The 20,285-nt window shown below is 43.8% G+C and overlaps 1 protein-coding gene across 1 annotated transcript in view; it reads right to left on the bottom strand.

Annotated features, from left to right (window-relative positions):
• Nucleotides 1-20,285, bottom strand: part of LOC125446730 (fibrillin-1-like) — a 570,259-nt gene that overhangs the window by 107,876 nt on the left and 442,098 nt on the right. The window contains exons 44-45 of the mRNA XM_048520489.2: nucleotides 14,549-14,671; nucleotides 12,267-12,392 (exon numbers count right to left, since the gene is read on the bottom strand). Coding sequence (XP_048376446.1) covers nucleotides 12,267-12,392; nucleotides 14,549-14,671 — 249 coding nt within the window. The remainder of the gene's footprint in view (nucleotides 1-12,266; nucleotides 12,393-14,548; nucleotides 14,672-20,285) is intronic.

The raw sequence follows: 20,285 nt of genomic DNA, 5'->3' as shown, positions 1-20,285 counted from the left end.
TAGAGGTAGCCACAACGGATACAGTGGATGCAGTATACCACATTGGCAGATGTGCAGGTGAACATCTGCTTGTTGTGGAAAGTCATCTTGGGGCCTGGGATAGGGGTGAGGGAGGAGGTGTGGGGGTAAGTGCAGCACTTCCTGCAGTTGCAGGGGAAGGTGCCAGGTGTGGTGGGGTTGGAGGGGAGTGTGCAGCGGACAAGAGAATCCTGGAGAGAGTGGTCGCTCTGGAAGGCATATAAGTATAGGGATGGAAAAATGCCTTGGGTGGTGGGGTTGGATTGTAGATGGCGGAAGTCTCAGAGGATGATGCGTTGTATCCGGAGGTTGGTGGGGTGACATGTGAGGACTAGGGGGATTCTCTTTGGGTGGCTGTTGCGGGGGCGGGGTGTGAGGGATGTGTTGCAGGAATTGCAGGAGACATGGTCAAGGGCATGCTCAACCACTGCGGGGGGGATGCTGTGGTCCTTGAAGAACGTGTACATCTGGGACGTGCGGGAGTGGAATGCCTCATCCTGGGAGCAGATGCAGCGGAGGCAAAGGAATTGGGAATAGGGGATGGAATTTTTGCTGGCGGGTGGGTGGGAGGAGGTGTATTCTAGGTAGCTGCGGGAGTCAGAGGGCTTGAAATGGACATCAGTTTCTAGCTGGTTGCCTGAGATGGAGACAAAAAGGTCCAGGAAGGTGAGGGATGTGTTGGAGATGGCCCAGGTGAACTTGAGGTTGGGGTGGAAGGTGCTGGTGAAGTGGATGAACTGTTCGAGCTCCTCTTGGGATACAGTGCCCATTATTAGTTCCCATTATCTCTGAGCAGAATAAGGCGATCCTGCTTTTCACCCCCTTGAGAATAACATGTTTGCAAAGATGTGAAATAAATTGATTTGGTAATATAGCTGTTGATTACCATCACAGGATCAAAAGGTTATTATGGCACAGGAGAAGACCATCTGGCTCATTGGACTTGCACTGATCCTGTTAACTGGTGCCAAACTCCGGCCTTTTCCCCATATTTTTGCGCACTATTTCTATCCAAATGATCATTCAATGCCCTCTTGAATGCCTCAACTGAACCTTTCTCCATCACAGTTCCATGCATTGCATTCCATACATTAACTACCCGCTGCGTGTAGAAGATTTTTTCATATCACCCTTGTTTTTTTTGCACATCACGAAATCTATGCCTTCTCATTCTTTTCTCTTTTACCAGTAGGAATAGCTTCTTTCTGAATACTCTGTTGAGCCCAATCATCATTTTGAAAACGTCTACCAAATCTCCTCTCAGCATTCTTCTCTCAAAGGAGAAAAGTCTCAACCTCTTCAATCTATCCTCATAACTGAAGTTTCTTATTCCCACAGTCAAAGAACAAAGAAAATTACAGCACAGGAACAGGCCCTTTGGCCCTCCAAGTCTGCGCCGATCGAGATCCGCTGTCTATTTTCTAAGGGTCTGTGTCCATTTGGTCCCTGCCCATCCATGTACCTGTCCAAATATATCTTAAAAGACACTAACGTGCCTGCGTTTACCACCTCCGCTGGCAACGCATTCCAGGCACCCACCACCCTCTGTGTAAAGAACTTTCCACGTACATCTTCCTTAAATTTTCCTCCTCTCACTTTGAACTCATGACCCCTAGGTAATTGAGTCCCCCACTCTGGGAAAAAGCTTCTTGCTATCCACTCTGTCTATACCCCTCATGATTTTGTAGACCTCAATCCGGTCCCCCCTCAATCTCCATCTTTCTAATGAAAATAATCCTAATCTACTCAACCTCTCTTCATAGCTAGCACCCTCCATACCTGGTGAACCTCCTCTGCACCCTCTCTAAAGCATCCACATCCTTTTGGTAATGTGGCGACCAGAACTGTACATAGTACTCCAAATGTGGCCGAACCAAAGTCCTACATAACTGCAACATGGCCTGCTAACTCTTGTACTCAATACCCCATCCAATGAAGGAAAGCATGCCATATGCCTTCTTGACCACCCTACTGACCTGCGTTGTCAACTTCAGGGAACAATGGACCTGAGCACCCAGATCTCTCTGTTCATCAATTTTCCCTAGGACTTTTCCATTTACTGTACAGATCGCCCTTGGATTTGATCTTCCAAATTGCATCACCTCGCATTTGCCCGGATTGAACTCCGTCTGCCACTTATCTGCCCAACTCTCCAGTCTATCTATATTCTGCTGTAATCTCTGACAGTCCCCTTCACTATCTGCTACTCCACCAATCTTAGTGTCATCTGCAAACTTGCTGATCAGACCACCTATACCTTCCTCTAAATCACTTACATACATCACAAACAATAGTGGTCCCAGCACAGATCCCTGTGGAACACCACTGGTCACGGGTCTCCAATTTGAAAAACTCCCTTCTACTTCTACTCTCTGTCTCCTGTTGCCTAGTCAGTTTTTTTATCCATCTAGCTAGCACACCCTGGACCCCATGCGACTTCACTTTCTCCATCAGCCTGCCATGGGGAACCTTATCAAACGCCTTACTGAAGTCCATGTATATGACATCTACAGCCTTTCCCTCATCAATCAACTTTGTCACGTCCTCAAAGAATTCTATTAAGTTGGTAAGACATGACCTTCCCTGCACAAAACCATGTTGCCTATCACTGAAAAACCCATTTTCTTTCAAATGGGAATAGATCCTATGCCTCAGTATCTTCTCCAGTAGCTTCCCTACCACTGACGTCAGGCTCACTGGTCGATAATTACCTGGATCCTTGCTCCCCTTTTTAAACAAGAGGACAACATTAGCAAGTCTCCAGTCCTCCGGGACCTCAGCCGTGTCTAAGGATACTGCAAAGATATCTGTTAAGGCCCCGGCTATTTCCTCTCTCGCTTCCCTCAGTAACCTGGGATAGATCCCAACCGGACCTGAGGGCTTATCCACCTTAATGTCTTTTAGGATACCCAACACATCCTCCTTCCTTGTGTCAACTTGACCTAGAGTAAGCAAACATCTATCCCTAACCTCAACATCTGTCATGTCCCTCTCCTTGGTTAATAACGATGCAAAGTACTCGTTAAGAATGCCAGCCATTTTCTCTGACTCAGCGCATAACTTTCCTTCTTTGTCCTTAAGTGGGCCAATCCCTTCTCTAGTTGCCCTCTTGCTCTTTATATATGAATAAAAGGCTTTGGGATTTTCCTTAACCATGTTTGCTAAAGATATCTCATGTCCTCTCTTAGCCCTCTTAATCCCTTGTTTCAGATTCGCTCTACATTCCTGATATTCTTCCAAAGCTTCATCTGTCTTCAGTGGCCTAGACCTCATGCATGCTTCCTTTTTCCTCTTGGCTAGTCTCACAATTTCACCTGTCATCCATGGTTCCTTAATCTTGCCATTTCTATTCCTCATTTTCACAGGAACATGTCTCTCCTGCATGCTAATCAACCTCTCTTTCAAAGCCTCCCACATATCAAAGGTGGATTTACCTTCAAACAGTTTCTCCCAATCTACATTCCTCAGATCCTGCCAAATCTTGGTATAGTTGGCCTTCCCCCAGTTTAGAACTCTTCCTTTAGGACCACTCCCATCCTTGTCCATGAGTATTGTAAAACTTACAGAATTGTGGTCGCTATTTCCAAAGTAGTCCCCTACTGTAATTTCAACCACCTGGCCAGGTTCATTCCCCAACACCAGGTCCAGTATGGCCCCTTCCCGAGTTGGACTACATACATACTGCTCTAGAAAACACTCCTGGACACACCTTACAAATTCTGCTCCATCGTGACCCCTAACACTGAGTGAATCCCAGTCAATGTTGGCAAAATTAAAATCTCCCATCACCACCACCCTGTTTCTCCTATACCTTTCCATTATCTGTTCACATATTTGTACCTCTATCTCACACTCGCTGTTGGGAGGCCTGTAGTACAGCCCCAACATTGTTACTGCATCTTTCCTATTTCTGAGTTCTACCCATATTGCCTCACTGCTTGAGTCCTCCATAGTGCCCTCCTTTAGTACGGCTGTGATATCGTCTTTGACCAGTACTGCAACTCCTCTACCCCTTTTACCTCCCTCTCTATCCCACCTGAAGCATTGATATCCTGGGACAACTAGTTGCCAATCATGCCCTTCCCTCAACCAAGTCTCAGTAATAGCAATAACATCATACTTTCAGGAACCGATCCAAGCCCTCAGCTCATCTGCCTTATCTACTACACTTCTCGCATTAAAACAAATGCACCTCAGACCACCTGTCCTTTGTGTTCATCATCTGCTCCCTGACTACTATTCCCTTTATTCACACTGACTCCATTATCTAGTTCCCTACAGGCTTTCGTTACTACCTCCTGATACCAAATCCTAGTGATTACAAACCTTTCTCCGGCCTGAAAAATATCTATTGGCTATTACTCTCTGTTTCCTATCACTCAGCTAATCCTGTATCCTCTACATTGAGGAAATGCAGCTGAGACTTGGTGACTGCTTTGCAGACAGAACGCAGGGGTTCTGCAAAAAAAGACCCTGAGCTTCCAGTTGCCTGCCACTTCAACACAGCACTTTGTTTCTTGGCCAACATCTCTGTCTAGGGCTTGCTTAAGTGCTCTAGCAAAGGTCAGTGCAAACTGGAAGAAGAGCACCCCATTTTCTGCTTGGTTACGTCACAGCCTTCTGGACTCAACATCAAGCTCAACAATTTTAAGGCTTGAGCCACTTTCTTCCACGTCCTTTCCCCTACCCTCACACATCAGGCCTTGTTATTACATGGTCTGTTATTACACACTACCCATTGTTGGCTACTAACAGTCCCTATTAACAGCTACTCGTTCTTCTATGCTGACTATTATCCACTCCTTGGTCTAACCGTTCCCTCTCTTTGGGCTCTATCACCAAATATAGTTCACTCTTTACCCCTTCCACCTACTCTATCAACCTAAAATAACTTTTTTCTGGCTCCTACCAGTTCTGAAGAAGGGTCACTGAACCTGAAACGTTCACGTTTCTCTCCACAGATGCTGCCAGACCTCCTGAGTTTTTCCAGCATTTTCTGTTTTTGTTTCTGATTTCCGGCCTCCACAGTTCTTTTGTTTTTTTTAAATCAAATTCTGTGTCCATGTTGCTACTGTTCCTTTTACACCATGACCTATAACCTTCCTCACAAGTCTGTTGTGCACAAGTCTGAAATGTCTTCTAGAAGTCCATGTACACTACATCAAGAACGTTACCCTCATCGATTCATTCCTTTACCTCTTAAAATAACTCCAACAAGTCAGTTGAACATGATTTCCCCTTTAGAAATCCAAACTGACTCGTACTGATCAACCCACCTACTTCCATGTGATTACAAATTCTACACCGAATAATTGCTTCCAGGAGTTTCCCACTCCAAAGTTATACTAACTGGTATTAATTGCGGTCGGATGCTGTTTGTAGGGTCGGTGTGGACTCGATGGATTAAACGGCCAGCTTCCACACGGTAGGAATTCTATCATTCTACATCGAGCAGCACGGCAGCTCAGTGGTTCGTACTGCTGCTTCATAGCACCAGGGACCCAGGTTTGATCGCTGACTGTCTGTGTGGAGTTTGTACATTCTACTCGTGGCTGCGTGGGTTTCCTCTGGGTGCTCCGGTTTCCTCCCACAGTCCAAAGATGTGTAAGTTTGGTGGATTGGCCTTGCTAAATTTCCTGTAGTGTTAGGGATGTGTAGTTTAGGTGGGTTATGGGGGGATGGGACTGGGTGGGATGCTGTGAGGGTTGGTGTGGATTTATTGGACCGATAGGCCTGTTTCTATACTGTTGACATTCTATGAAAAAAATACATACTCCGACTCCATGAGACTCCCTTTCTTGCTCACCAAGTGTGTCCACCTCTCCTTTAACCACTCTCTGACCATTCATATGCCTATAGAAGGTTTTGGAGTTCCTCTTTATGTTAGCTAGTAGCCTTTTCTCGTAATTGCTTTTTCACCTCCTTGCAAATCTTCAGTATTCCTGTTGATCCTCAATTGCAATTTTTGTCTTACATGTCATAAGCACACTTCCTCTTTCTAATGTTAATGCTGGATTTGTTTATCCTACCTTTTCCAATAGATGGAATGCATCTCGACTGTAACCAACCCACCTGCTGTTTAAGGCTGACCCACTGTTCAGCTAATAAAATGTGAGGCTGGATGAACACAGCAGGCCAAGCAGCATCTCAGGAGCACAAAAGCTGACGTTTCGGGCCTAGACCCTTCATCAGAGAGGGGGATGGGGGGAGGGAACTGGAATAAATAGGGAGAGAGGGGGAGGCGGACCGAAGATGGAGAGTAAAGAAGATAGGTGGAGAGGGTGTAGGTGGGGAGGTAGGGAGGGGATAGGTCAGTCCAGGGAAGACGGACAGGTCAAGGAGGTGGGATGAGGTTAGTAGGTAGCTGGGGGTGCGGCTTGGGGTGGGAGGAAGGGATGGGTGAGAGGAAGAACCGGTTAGGGAGGCAGAGACAGGTTGGACTGGTTTTGGGATGCAGTGGGTGGGGGGGAAGAGCTGGGCTGGGCTGGTTGTGTGGTGCAGTGGGGGGAGGGGATGAACTGGGCTGGTTTAGGGATGCAGTGGGGGAAGGGGAGATTTTGAAACTGGTGAAGTCCACATTGATACCATATGGCTGCAGGGTTCCCAGGCGGAATATGAGTTGCTGTTCCTGCAACCTTCGGGTGGCATCATTGTGGCAGTGCAGGAGGCCCATGATGGACATGTCATCAAGAGAATGGGAGGGGGAGTGGAAATGGTTTGAGACTGGGAGGTGCAGTTGTTTGTTGCGAACTGAGCGGAGGTGTTCTGCAAAGCGGTCCCCAAGCCTCCGCTTGGTTTCCCCAATGTAGAGGAAGCCGCACCGGGTACAGTGGATGCAGTATACCACATTGGCAGATGTGCAGGTGAACCTCTGCTTAATGTGGAATGTCATCTTGGGGCCTGGGATGGGGGTGAGGGAGGAGGTGTGGGGACAAGTGTAGCATTTCCTGCGGTTGCAGGGGAAGGTGCCGGGTGTGGTGGGGTTGGAGGGCAGTGTGGAGCGAACAAGGGAGTCACGGAGAGAGTGGTCTCTCCGGAAAGCAGACAGGGGAGGGGATGGAAAAATGTCTTGGGTGGTGGGGTCGGATTGTAAATGGCGGAAGTGTCGGAGGATAATGCGTTGTATCCGGAGGTTGGTAGGGTGGTGTGTGAGAACGAGGGGGATCCTCTTGGGGCGGTTGTGGCGGGGGCGGGGTGTGAGGGATGTGTCGCGGGAGATGCGGGAGACGCGGTCAAGGGCGTTCTCAATCACCGTGGGGGGAAAGTTGCGGTCCTTAAAGAACTTGGACATCTGGGATGTGCGGGAGTGGAATGTCTTATCGTGGGAGCAGATGCGGCGGAGGCGGAGGAATTGGGAATAGGGGATGGAATTTTTGCAGGAGGGTGGGTGGGAGGAGGTGTATTCTAGGTAGCTGTGGGAGTCGGTGGGCTTGAAATGGACATCAGTTGCAAGCTGGTTGCCTGAGATGGAGACTGAGAGGTCCAGGAAGGTGAGGGATGTGCTGGAGATGGCCCAGGTGAACTGAAGGTTGGGGTGGAAGGTGTTGGTGAAGTGGATGAACTGTTCGAGCTCCTCTGGGGAGCAAGAGGCGGCGCCGATACAGTCATCAATGTACCGGAGGAAGAGGTGGGGTTTGGGGCCTGTGTAGGTGCGGAAGATGGACTGTTCCACGTAACCTACAAAGAGGCAGGCATAGCTGGGGCCCATGCGGGTGCCCATGGCCACCCCCTTGGTCTGTAGGAAGTGGGAGGAGTCAAAAGAGAAGTTGTTGAGTGTGAGGACGAGTTCCGCTAGGCGGATGAGTGTGTCGGTGGAGGGGGCCTGGTCGGGCCTGCGGGACAGGAAGAAGCGGAGGGCCTTGAGGCCATCTCCATGCGGAATGCAGGTGTACAGGGACTGGACGTCCATGGTGAATATGAGGTGTTGGGGGCCAGGGAATTGGAAGTCCTGGAGGAGGTGGAGGGCGTGGGTGGTGTCACGGACATAGGTGGGGAGTTCCTGGACCAAAGGGGAGAAAATGGAGTCCAGATAGGTGGAGATGAGTTCGGTGGGGCAGGAGCAGGCTGAGACGATGGGTCGACCGGGGCAGGCAGGTTTGTGGATTTTGGGAAGGAGATAGAAACGGGCCGTGCGGGGTTGGGGAACAATGAGGTTGGAGGCTGTGGGTGGGAGGTCCCCTGAGGTGATGAGGTCATGAATGGTGTTGGAGATGATGGTTTGGTGCTCGGGTGTGGGGTCATGATCGAGGAGGCGGTAGGAGGTGGTGTCGGAGAGTTGGCGTCTGGCCTCGGCGATGTAGAGGTCAGTACGCCATACTACCACTGCGCCACCCTTGTCTGCGGGTTTGATGGTGAGGTTGGGGTTGGAGCGGAGGGAGCGGAGGGCTGCCTGTTCTGCGGGGGAGAGGTTGGAGTGGGTGAGAGGGGTGGAGAGGTTGAGGCGGTTGATGTCTCGACGGCAGTTGGAGATGAAGAGGTCGAGGGAGGGTAGGAGGCCTGGGGGTGGTGTCCAGGAGGAGGACTTGTGTTGGAAGCGGGTGAAGGGGTCAGTGGAAGGAGGGTTGGGTTCCCGGTTGAAGAAGTAGGCATGCAGGCGAAGACGGCGGAAAAACTGCTCTATGTCCGACCGTGACTGGTATTCGTTGATGTGTGGTTGTAGGGGGACAAAGGTGAGCCCCTTGCTCAGGACTGACCGTTCGTCCTCAGTCAGTGGGAGGTCTGGGGGGATGGTGAAGATGCGGCAGGGCTCAGTGTGGCTGTCTCCTCTGGGGTTGCAGGCTGTGGAGGTTGTGGGCGGAGCGATGATGTCGTCAGCCGTGGGCGGGGTTCCGTCGGCCGTGGGCGGGGTTCCGTCGGCCGTGGGCGGGGTTCCGTCGGCGTCGACCGTGGGCGGGGTTCCGTCGGCGGTGGGAGGCAGCAGCTGAGGTGAGGGTGGTTTGTGGGCTGTAGTACCTGGACGTGGAGGTGGTGACTGCAGCAGCGGTTCCGGAAGTTCTGTGGCCGGCGGAGGCGGATGTGACGTCATCGGTGGGGTCTCCGGCCGTGTCCTCATGGTCAATGGCGGCGGGTGCGTGGTGGGGGAGGGGCAGGGACAGAGTCGGGATTTGGGAGGCACAGGAATCCTCTGGTGGGTGGCAGGGGCCAGTGAGTTGGTTGTACTTACGATTTTTGGATGTTTTTCCTACCAACCTCTTAGCCCAACAATCCTGCTCACTATTCTCACTGCAATAAAGTCAGTGATCTGCCAATTGACTTATCCTCTTGATTGTTACGTTAATCTCCAACGTCACCCTGACCTCATGATCATTGTCTTGTAAATGTTCCCCGCTTGATCAACTTTGCCCACTTCATTTCCAAGGACCGTGTCCAACATTGCATTCTTCCTTATTGGACTGTAAATATATTACTTTCTGAAACTCTCTGGAACACATTCCAGAAACACTTACCCCTTGTTGCCCCTTACACTATCAGTATCCCAGAGTATATTTGGGCAATTGAAGTGTCCATTATAACCACTCTATAATGTTGACAGTTTGCTGCAACTTCCCTGTAAATTTGTTACTCTATACATCTAGCCAAACTGACTCTAACTGTGTACAGTGTGAGACATTATCTTTTTCCAGCACTGCAATGTCCTCCTTAACCAATGGTGTTACCTTACTTTTCAATCTTTCCTGAACAACATACACCCAGGAATATACCCAGTCTTGCCCTCCCTTAAGCCAGGTCTTCATCACTGCCACATCATCATAATTCCACATTACAATCTGTGCCTGTGATTCCCCAGTGTTATTTACTATACCCAATGCATTTACATACATACATATCAACTCCATTTTGGACTTTCTTCCTCCCTTACTCGGACTTCACTTAGCAACTCACTACTTTCTATTCTCGTGCCAACTGTAGACCTAAGTATTTCACAAGCTGTGGTATTCTCCTCTACTATTCTTTCTTGGTTCCCCTGCCAAGTTACTTTCAAGTCCTCTCAATGGCACTAGCAAAACACTCTGCAGGAACGTCAGTCCCAGCTGTGTTTAGGTGCAAATCATATAGTTTGCATAGGTGCTATCTCCCTTACAACCAGTCCCAGAGTTTAAAGGTCTCCCACTTGCATCATTTTTTGCTTTATCCTCCTGTTTCTGTACTTGTGTGCATATGGCACTGAGAGTAATCTAGAGATTATTACATTCGTGGTCCTGCTTGCTAACTTTCCACCTAGCTCTCTGATTGCAGAATCACAGCCCCCTTCCAATCTGCATGATTGGTACCACAATCTCTGGCTGTTCACCCTCCCCTTGAGGAATGCCACAGACGGGCTACAGGACATTCTTGACTGTGGCACTAGGGAGGCAAAGTATCACGATGGAGTCATGTTGATAACCACAGAAATGCCTGTGTCTTCACCTAATTAATGAATCTGCTATCACTATTGTTCTTCCCCTCATTTACAATTGGGAGGCGTGGTGCCAGAGCTTGCTTCTGACTACACTTCCTTGAGGAATCAGCACCTTCATCAGATTCCAAAATGGAACCATGATTTGTGGGTGGGATACATTTCTCTTGGACTGTCTGGCAATTGCCCATTCCCTTCTTTCCTCTAGTCCTTAATCTGCAGTGTGATCACCTCTCTAATACTTAGTAAAGTTAGCCTGACAACAACTTTGCATTTATACAGTACCTGTAATGTAATTAAATGTTCCAGAATAGTCCAGAAGAGGTTTATTAAGAAAATTGGTTATCAAGCTACACAACGTTCCCTATAATGGAAGAACCTGGAACCCGAAGATACCAAATTAAAGTGACTGGCAAAAGATGCAATGGTGACACAACAAAAAAAAAGTTTCTTTGTAGGGTTAGAATCTGGAACATACTTTTCAAGAATTAGTGGAAGCAGGTTCAAACGTGGCAATGAAAAGAAAATGTGTTAACTATTTTTGTTCTGACTGTTCTATGTTTCTTCACTGTGATAGGGAAATATTATGGAAAATCATGAAAAAGCATGAGGTTTAAAGAAAGGTCTGTTCCATGTCCTTCCAGGTGGCTTCCCACATCTATCCTCAGTAAGTTTTAGGCCATCCAAAACTATGTCACTGTCTTTATTTCTACCACTCTGGGTTAATAATCATTGTTGCTCTAATTCTAGCCTCTTGAGCATCTTAAATTATAACTGATGGCTATGCCTCATTGCTAATTCCTTCAGGTCTAGGGTTCCTTCCCTTCTATGCAACTCCTCTTTTCTTCCTTCCTCCACTACATTCTTGAGGAATGTATTCCAGATTCTAACTGCATCCTGCAGAGAAACCAGTTTTTTTTGTTGTGTCACCATTGCATCTTTTGCAAGTCACATTAATTTGGTATCTTCGGGTTCCAGGTTCTTCTACCACAGGGAACATTACGCAGCTTAATATCGAATTTGCTTAATGAACTTCCTCTGAATTGCTCTGGAACATTTAATTACATTAAAGGTACTGCATAAGTGAAAATTGTTGTCAGGCTAATATTAGTAAGTATGAGAGGTGGTCACTTTGCAGCTTAAGAGACTGGGGAAGGAAGGGAATGGGGTGAGGTGTCATGCAACAGATGGTAATATTCTTATAAAAGAAATATACAGCAGTTGTTGGAAATCTGAAATAAACACAGAACCCTGGAGGAACTCAGTAGGTCTGGAAGCAATTCTGGATAGAGAAACAGAGTCAATATTTTGAGTCCACTTGATTTTTGTTTAGAACTGTATATTAGTCCAGAAATATGAGAATTTCCAAAGTAGATATGCGTCAAAGGATACTCAAGGTGGTCACAGCTTGCCTATATAGTACATAAATAATCGGGAAAATACATCTACATTTATCATAAATAAATCACAGACCAATATCTGGGAACAAAAGACGCAAAAAGACCATTCAGTTCAAGAGACGACCTGATACACAGTAAGAGAAAAGCCCTTGAAATACACTTTGTGTAAGTAAGTAAGTTGCTCTAAACATGCAAACACCGAACAAATGCATGAACAACAAAATAAAGGATTGACTTTTGGGTTCTGGCATTAGCATAAAATGTAATAGAAAACTGGATGGACACAAACTCAAGAAATCTGATGCAAGATATCTCTGCTCATCTTTCTAATTAATTATGATCGCAAATGAATATGACCAATTGGATTTCAAAACTAGGAAATCACTGAGTGTGAAATTTCATGTTATGAATTGCCACGTGTCTAAAAAGCCCATGGCTGGTTGTTTACTTACCCATACACATCGTCTTGTCTGGTGTTGCTTTGAAGCCGTTGCGACACGTGCAGTAGTAGCTTCCTACAGTGTCAGTGCACTGACCATGACTGCAAACATTGGGGATATCATGACATTCATTACGATCTGCATACAAAAGGAACGGAAGTTTCCAAAAACAGAAGTACATTTTAAACAATGAGCAGCAATCACTCTCTCATACAACTGAGGGTAAAGTTTTTAACAATTAAAAATAAAACATCTGATTTCCAAGAACTTAAAGAAGATTAAAAATGTTTTAACATACGGTAGTTTGTCAGCATCTGAAATGAGAAAAGATGATAACCTTTAAACTGAAGACCAATTTTGCTGAATGTTCCTGCTTCAACCATTAATCTGCCTTTTTTTCCATTTTGAGATGGATGTGCATTTCTAATGTTTTATATTTTCCTGCACATATTATGTATGGAGTAACACTGATACATGTCAGAAAGTGAACTGTGATGTACAGGGATTGTGTTTAATTGTATGTAGGCGATGACCAGTCATGTTAGAATCCATTTCAGTCTTACAAACTGACATAGGAACAAGATTAGGCTATTCAATCCTAAAGCCTGTTCTGCCATTCAATGCGATTTTTGCCTTAATATCTTTGCCTAACAAGATTTGGTGTATTTCAGGTTTAAAATGAAGAACTGATCTAATATCAACTGACATTTTTGCAACAGAGGTCCAAACCTCTACCATCCCTTTATGTGTGACATGGACTGAAACAGTAGTTTTTGGAGTTAGGAGGTTGATGCTTGTGTATGAATGCTTCTAAACATATATAAAGTGTGTAAAAATTGGTGCCAGTTCTATCCTTGACCAACTGAGCTTCTAGTTTAGAAGAATGTATCATGAATAGCATTAACAGAAGCTTCTCTGTTTGCTGCTTGCTGTGAAAACATAAATATTTGCATTTGCACCTATGGGGTGGTGGAGATGTAGAACGCTGCCTGAAAGGTGGTAAAACCGGGAACTATTTCAACATTTGACAGGATGTAGGTGAACTCTTGAAACAGCCAAAGACTGCAAGTATGGGCCAAGTGCTGAGAAAAAGAACTTGGGTAGATAGGTGCTGACATAATGGGTTGAAGGACCTCTTACCTATTGCAGTACACTATATCTTGACAGATATCAAACAGCACATGAAGCAGCCTTGGAAGAAGTTTCTGCTTGTTATTGTTCTTGTCAGAAATTGGACGATGATTCTCAATCTGGGGTAAACATTTTCATTTCCTGTACCTGAATGTATACTGCAAACTGCAAATTTTCAGACAGTGATTTTTTTTCTTCATTAGCTTCATTTAGGGCAGCACGGTGTCTCAGTGGTTAGCACTGCTGCCTCACAGCACAGGGGCCTGGGTTTGGTTCCACCACTGGGCGACTGTCTGCGTGGAGTTTGCATGCTCTCCCCATGTCTGTGTGGGTTTCCTCCAGGTGCTCTGGTTTCCTTCCATAGTCTAAGGATGTGTGGGTTAGGTGGATTGACCAGCTAAATTGTCCACAGTGTTCAGGGATGTAAGCCATAGGAGATCTGGTATTATGGAGACAGGTAAGAGGGGTGGGTCTGGGTGGGATGCTCTTTAGAGGGTTGGTGCAGACTCAATGGACCAAATGGCCTGCTTCCACACTGTAGGGATTCATGTTAATGAATGGAGAATTGAGAGTTGGGGATATGTAAGTTGTTGATCTATTCTCCCCGTGAAAGGATGGCCCAGTATCAGCCATTCTGAATTATTTTGCTTTCGTTCAATTGAAATATTGAAAAAAAATGACCAGTTCACTATTTTGTAATAAGTTCTCAATTGTTCCACCAAAACATTCTTTAGAATGGCAAACTAATATATAAGGATGGTCTTAATATGTCAATCAGCTTTTCTTGAGTACTTCATTGGAATGTTTTAATATTCTCATGTAAAGCATTGACTTTCACAGTGATATTTTAAAATTACTATACCCTTATCTTTACACAACATTTAGGAATGAAAATAATTGCAGGAAATCAATATTTCCTTTTAATTAAAAATGGGTATTGTAGGTCACAACTAAACATTTTGTACTTTTGTTTATTCTGCCCTACAACCACACACCAGGTCTTTAATGATAAGGGTTCACAACCAACCTATACATAGTGCAGTATTTAAAATGTTTATCAAAACAGGACATTTCAAAAATAATGAGGTCTACCTGATATGTAAGGAAGGACTGTTCATAGCTGAAAACATAGCTATGTCTAAATTTTAACAGCTATTACTTACCAATACAATGTCCTGCTATTGTAAGACGATAACCTGGCAAACATTCGCAACGATAGCTCCCAGGAGTGTTAATACAATTAGCATTCTGTTGACAAAGGGGGCCATTCTGACATTCATCCATATCTGAGTGAACAAAACAGACATTAACGAATTAAAATTTTTAGCACCATGTTCCAAATCAGGGTTTTTAGAATTGATCTGATAATTGCAAAGGGAGCTTGTCATCAATACCCTTACCATAAAAATCAAACACCAAGAAAGAATTATGATGTTTACGATTTTTTATCTGAAGATTTTGCTATTATCTTTGGATATTTTGTTTACAAAACTTGTACGTTACCTAATTATTGTGGTTAGGGTGTGATGGGAAGGAGAGATGTATGGCGGGTTGCAACAAAAGAATGTCACTGGATTGAATTTTCACACCTAATTTTCTAAATAATTACACTGTGCACAAATAAGCTGCAAGTAATTTTCTAGTTATAGTAACAAAATACGAAGTCTGCAAAACACCACTGCATCTGAGATTGCAGTTGTTATGAGCACATTAGTGGAGAAGAAAGGAAACTGGAAGAAGTGCTGTGGATAGGGGTATGGTCAAGATGGTTCAATTAACCAATTTTATTAGATTTGGGAAAGATCCGAAGCCATGAACTCGTGCTCCTCAGAGACCATGGCTGCCACCAACTAATCTCGAAAGATAGCCAGCAACCAGCAATGAATAAAACCAGAGGAATCTTCACTTAAGGCTATGTCCAAATTCTAACGAAATCTAGCCTTGAACACACTCTTCTTGGTTTGTATACCTTGGGCTAGAATTTTGCTTGGTTGTGTATCCAGCTTCTGAAATTTGGGGTGCTCCTGTAAGATTTTGGTTTCCCTGAATCAGCATCAAACTGATAGTCCTAGAAACAGACCCAAAGCAGCACTGGAGCTGCATCGGTGTAGAGGTGAACTGGTTAGAACGTCAGCCTTTCTCAGTGCAGCACTGTCCAAGTCCTGCACTTATATTAGGGCCTTTAGTGCTAACCCACCTCTCACATTCCTTCACCTATTATATTCACATCCCAGTTCATATTTCCCTGCTATGCCCTTGCATGTCCCAACATCTGACTAAACCCTCTATAGTTCAATGCCCCTTCCAAACCCCTCAGCAATACCCATGACCATTCTATTAATCCTTCCCTCTTCCATACCGCCATGCATTCCCTGTGCTGAATGTCTCTTGCACAAAATACTCCAGGTGTGGTCTTACCAAGGACATGTACGATTGCAGCAAGACATCCCTGTTCATGTACTCAAATCCTCTCACCACAAACGCCAACATATTATAGCTTTCTTCACTGGCTGCTGCAACCACATGCTTACTTTCATAGACTGATGAACATGGGCACCCGGGTCTCAGTGCACCTATCCCTTTCCCAGTCCACTGCCATTCAGATAATAATCAGTCCTCCTGTTTTTGCCACATAAGTGGGTGACCTCACATTTATCCACATTATACCTCACCTGCTCTGAATTTTCCAATTCACTCTTGTCCAAATCACACCGAAGCACTTCTGCATTCTCCTCAAAGTTCATTCTCCCACCCCACTTTGTGTTGACTGCAAATTTGAAAATACTACATTTAGTTCCCTCATCTAAATCATTAATATATATTACGCATTGCTGGAGTCCAAGTACTGATCCCTATGGTACCCCACTGGTCACTGGCTGTTGCTCAGAAAATGATCCGTGTTATCCTACTATAGATAACACGGTATGAAGCTGGATGAAAACAGCGGGCCAAGCAGCATTAGAGGAGCAGGAAAGTTTACGTTTCGGGTCGAGACCCTTCTTCAGAAGGGTTATCCTACTCTTTGTTTCCTGTCTGCCAGCTAGTTCTCTGTCCTTGTCAGTACACAACCCCAATCCCAATCACTTTAATTTTACATGCAAATGTCCTCTGTAGAACCTTATCAAATGCCTTTTTAATGTTCAAGTAACCAATCCATTGGCTGTCCCTTATCAATCCTTGAAAATTCCTAACAGATTTGACAAAAACTTAATTTCCCTTTCATAAATCCATATTGACTCTGTCCAATCCTGCCACTATGTTCCAAGTGCTTCGTAAATAAATCTTTCTTTTATAATGTTCTCTAGCATTTTTCCTACTAATCTATAATTCCTTGTTTTCTCTCTATTTCCTTTTTAAGAAATAGTAAGGTTACATTAGCTACCCTTTAATCCATAGGAATTATTACACAGTCTATGGAATCTTGAAAGATGATCACTAATGCCTCCAATATTCCATGGACCATTTCCTCAAATTACTCTGGGATGTATTTATCAGGCTCTGGGAATTTGTCAGTCTTTAAGCCCAACACCATTTCATCACTAATATGGATTTCATTCAGCTGCTCTCTGTCACTGGACCATGTGTTCCTCGACATTTTTAAGATGTTATTTGTGTCCTCCTTTGTTTAGGCAGAATGAAAATATGTATTTAATTGTTCTGCCATTTCTTTGCTACCCATTATAACTTCCCTCTTTCTGACTGCAAGAGACCCACATTTGTTTTTACTAATCTTTTTCTCTGCACATACCTGAAGCTTTTACAATCAGTTTTCACAAGCTTACTCTCACACTCCATTTACCCCTCTTAATCAATCCTTGACTCCTCCTTTGCTGAAATCAAAACTTCTCCTCATCCTCAGGCCTGCTAGTTCTTTTGACCAATATGTATGCCTCTTTCTTTGATCTAATGATATCCCAAATTTCTCTTGTTGGCCATAGCCAGGTTCACCAGTCCCATTTTATTTTTGTGCCAGACAGGAATGAATAATTGTAGTTCCTTCATACATTTTCTAAATACTTGTCATCTCCTATTCACTGTCATGCTTTTAAATAACCCTCCCCAATTTAACATAGTTTGCCCCTCATACCATTGTAGTTTTCTCTATTTGGATTTAGGAACTTAGCCTCAGAATCAACCATGTCACTCTCCATCCTAACAAAGAATTCTATCATATTATAGTCACTCTTAACCCAGGGGTCTTGCACAATTCCAGGAATTCCTCCTCTACGGTACAGTCACTGATTGATTTATCCATAATTATAGCTGTGCTTTATTTCTTGCTTTAGTCTCCTGCTTATAATGCCTTCCCTGATATCACCATTAGAGTTTGGGTGTCTTTATAAAGCCCCCATTATTGCTTTCAGCCCTTGGTGTTTCTGAGCTCTACTGATACAGATTCCTCTTTATCAGTGCCAAATATTCTTCCTCATTAACCTACTCTTTAACTATCAATGCTCCCTACCTCCTTTTCCTCTTTATCTTTCCTTCCCAAAATATTTAGTCCCCAGCCCTGGTTACCCTGCAAGCGCATCTCCATAATACATAATATATCGTTCCCATTTATATCTATTTGAGTGAAATCTGATGTGATGAAATGTAATATTGAAAATATACTCTAATCATTTTCAGAAGAACATATAGGTTCTGTCCCAAACTTAGCAAGAAGATTTTCTTTTCAGAGATGGGAGAAATTTTTTGGACCGCCTTTTCTTGCAAGCATCTTGACTGCAGCTGAAGATCACTCTCCAAAGCATTTTCCATCCAGTCACTACTCAAAACAGCTCTAGCAGGACTACAGCAGAGCAAACAGTATTAGTAGTCATGTGATTTCTAGGGAGCTTTATTGGAGGAAATCTCCAATGTGAACACTAATCTTTCAATTATATCTTTTAAAGAAATCATTCCAAGTATTTCCATCACCCATAAAAATTTAAGTCCTTCTACAAATATTAAAGTATTGAAGTGTCATCATATCACGTGTCTTGAAATGCTGCTGGAACTGACATAGCATCAATTAGAATTTGAAAATTTTATTTGTAAATTACAATTCATCTTGCAACCTCATACAAGTATCAATCTACTACAGGCGTTCTTGGTTTCAATTAATAAAACTTTAATCTTTTAACAAAAGAGGGCTCATGACCACCATTTCCAGTACAATTAAGGGTAGGTGATGAATAATAACCTGTGATGAAAAATAACCTAGCAACAAAATCCATATCCCACGAACAAATACAAAAAGTCATAATCTTGCCTAGATAAACAAACAGATATTCAAAAAGCACAAAAAAGAATCAAATTATTACAACCTTATAAAGACATTCATCTGATAAAGACTAAAACTTTCTTTTGCAAGTCTGCAAACAGATCCTGTTCGGCTTAGGCTCCCCATTTGTGAACCATTTAGTATTAGATGATTTGGAAAAACACTCTGCTTTATTTGTTTCTATTGATACAATACTGTATAACTGGCCATCTTTCCAAATTGCTTCTATCCATACATTAACCAGCTAGCCTCATTATAAATCCTTGACTAAGCTAAAGTTGATGGGCTTAGTTGTGAAGGCAATGTTGACATGATGTGAAGGAGAATGTTGCCTTTGCTTGATAGACATTTTCATGAAGTTGTAATGAATTATTCCTTGATATGGTTTTCAATACTTATTTGTTTTTATGGAAATGTGGCAGAAGTACTCAGAGCAATCATCTTAAGCTTTGTTCATTGACACAATGAATTGCTATGATTGATTGATACTTTTATGAAGTTGTAAAAATAGGCGTTCTTCAACGGAGATTTTCTTCTTGTGTTAGTTTCAGGAACATTTCAAAGACTTGTCACTAATACATGGCTAATTGTTTCGAGACTTATTGAATACTGGACGAATGCGTAAAGAAAACGCCTGGGGTCATGGAAGAGGTATGAGGATTGAAGGGCCATAAGGGATATTGGAGATGGCAAGGGTGAGGAATTTTAGAGGTCATGGAGAAGCATGGGAGATATAACAGTGCATGGGAGATATGTAGGAGCATGGACCATGTCAGATAACATGGAAAAAGGCTCTTAACTTTACTTGTCAAAAGATTCCTGACTCCTCAGAAAGTTAATCCAAGGTTCATGAACTAACCTACCTGGTGCGGTCCCTACAGGTTTCCAAATCCATCATGACACAACAGAAATAGTATGGATGGTGAAATTCAGATAATCCCTGGGCCTTTACAATTGGTGACCCTGATATCACAGGACATGCATGTGAGGTCCTACTCAACATGCTGCCGAACTTGAGAAAGATGGTGTGGGTTGAGAATGCAGGGATATATTTGAAATTCTGGTCTAATGGGCCTCATTTTACCTGGTGCAAAATGACTTCCAGGCAGGTGCTGATGGGAAAAACCTGGCACCTTCGGTAATTTATGTCACAGCAATTTGACTTTAGTCAATCTTTTGTTTGGGAATTATTCCAACAAGTGGGACACAATACATAAAACATACATCAATATAACTATCAGCATTTTATCAATTTTGATTTAATAGTAATAGGTTTGAACATGAGAACAACGTACAAATTTCAAATAGATACATGCATTGTGACAATTCTAATATTCTAAGAAAAATTAAAACAGAGGGTTCTCTTTTGAAAGAAATGTTGTCAGATACGTTTACCATGCCAGCGCCACAATAATGAAAAGATGGTATTGAAAAGGCTACTGAGAAAAGGTAGCATTCAGAGAGATAAAGACTCCATCACTTGCAACACAGAGGTGACTGTGTGACTGGTTCTTTAATTATGACTTTCACAGCATTCAAGCGCTCAAACCTAGGTCAGTATCTGAGTACTTCAGCTCATTGGTGCATATGAGCACCTCAGCTCATTAGCATATCATTATCTACTAGCACAAAAG

The sequence above is a fragment of the Stegostoma tigrinum genome, chromosome 36 (assembly GCF_030684315.1).
Source record: "Stegostoma tigrinum isolate sSteTig4 chromosome 36, sSteTig4.hap1, whole genome shotgun sequence".
Classification (NCBI taxonomy): domain Eukaryota; kingdom Metazoa; phylum Chordata; class Chondrichthyes; order Orectolobiformes; family Stegostomatidae; genus Stegostoma; species Stegostoma tigrinum.
This window is presented reverse-complemented; position numbering and strand designations above follow the sequence as displayed.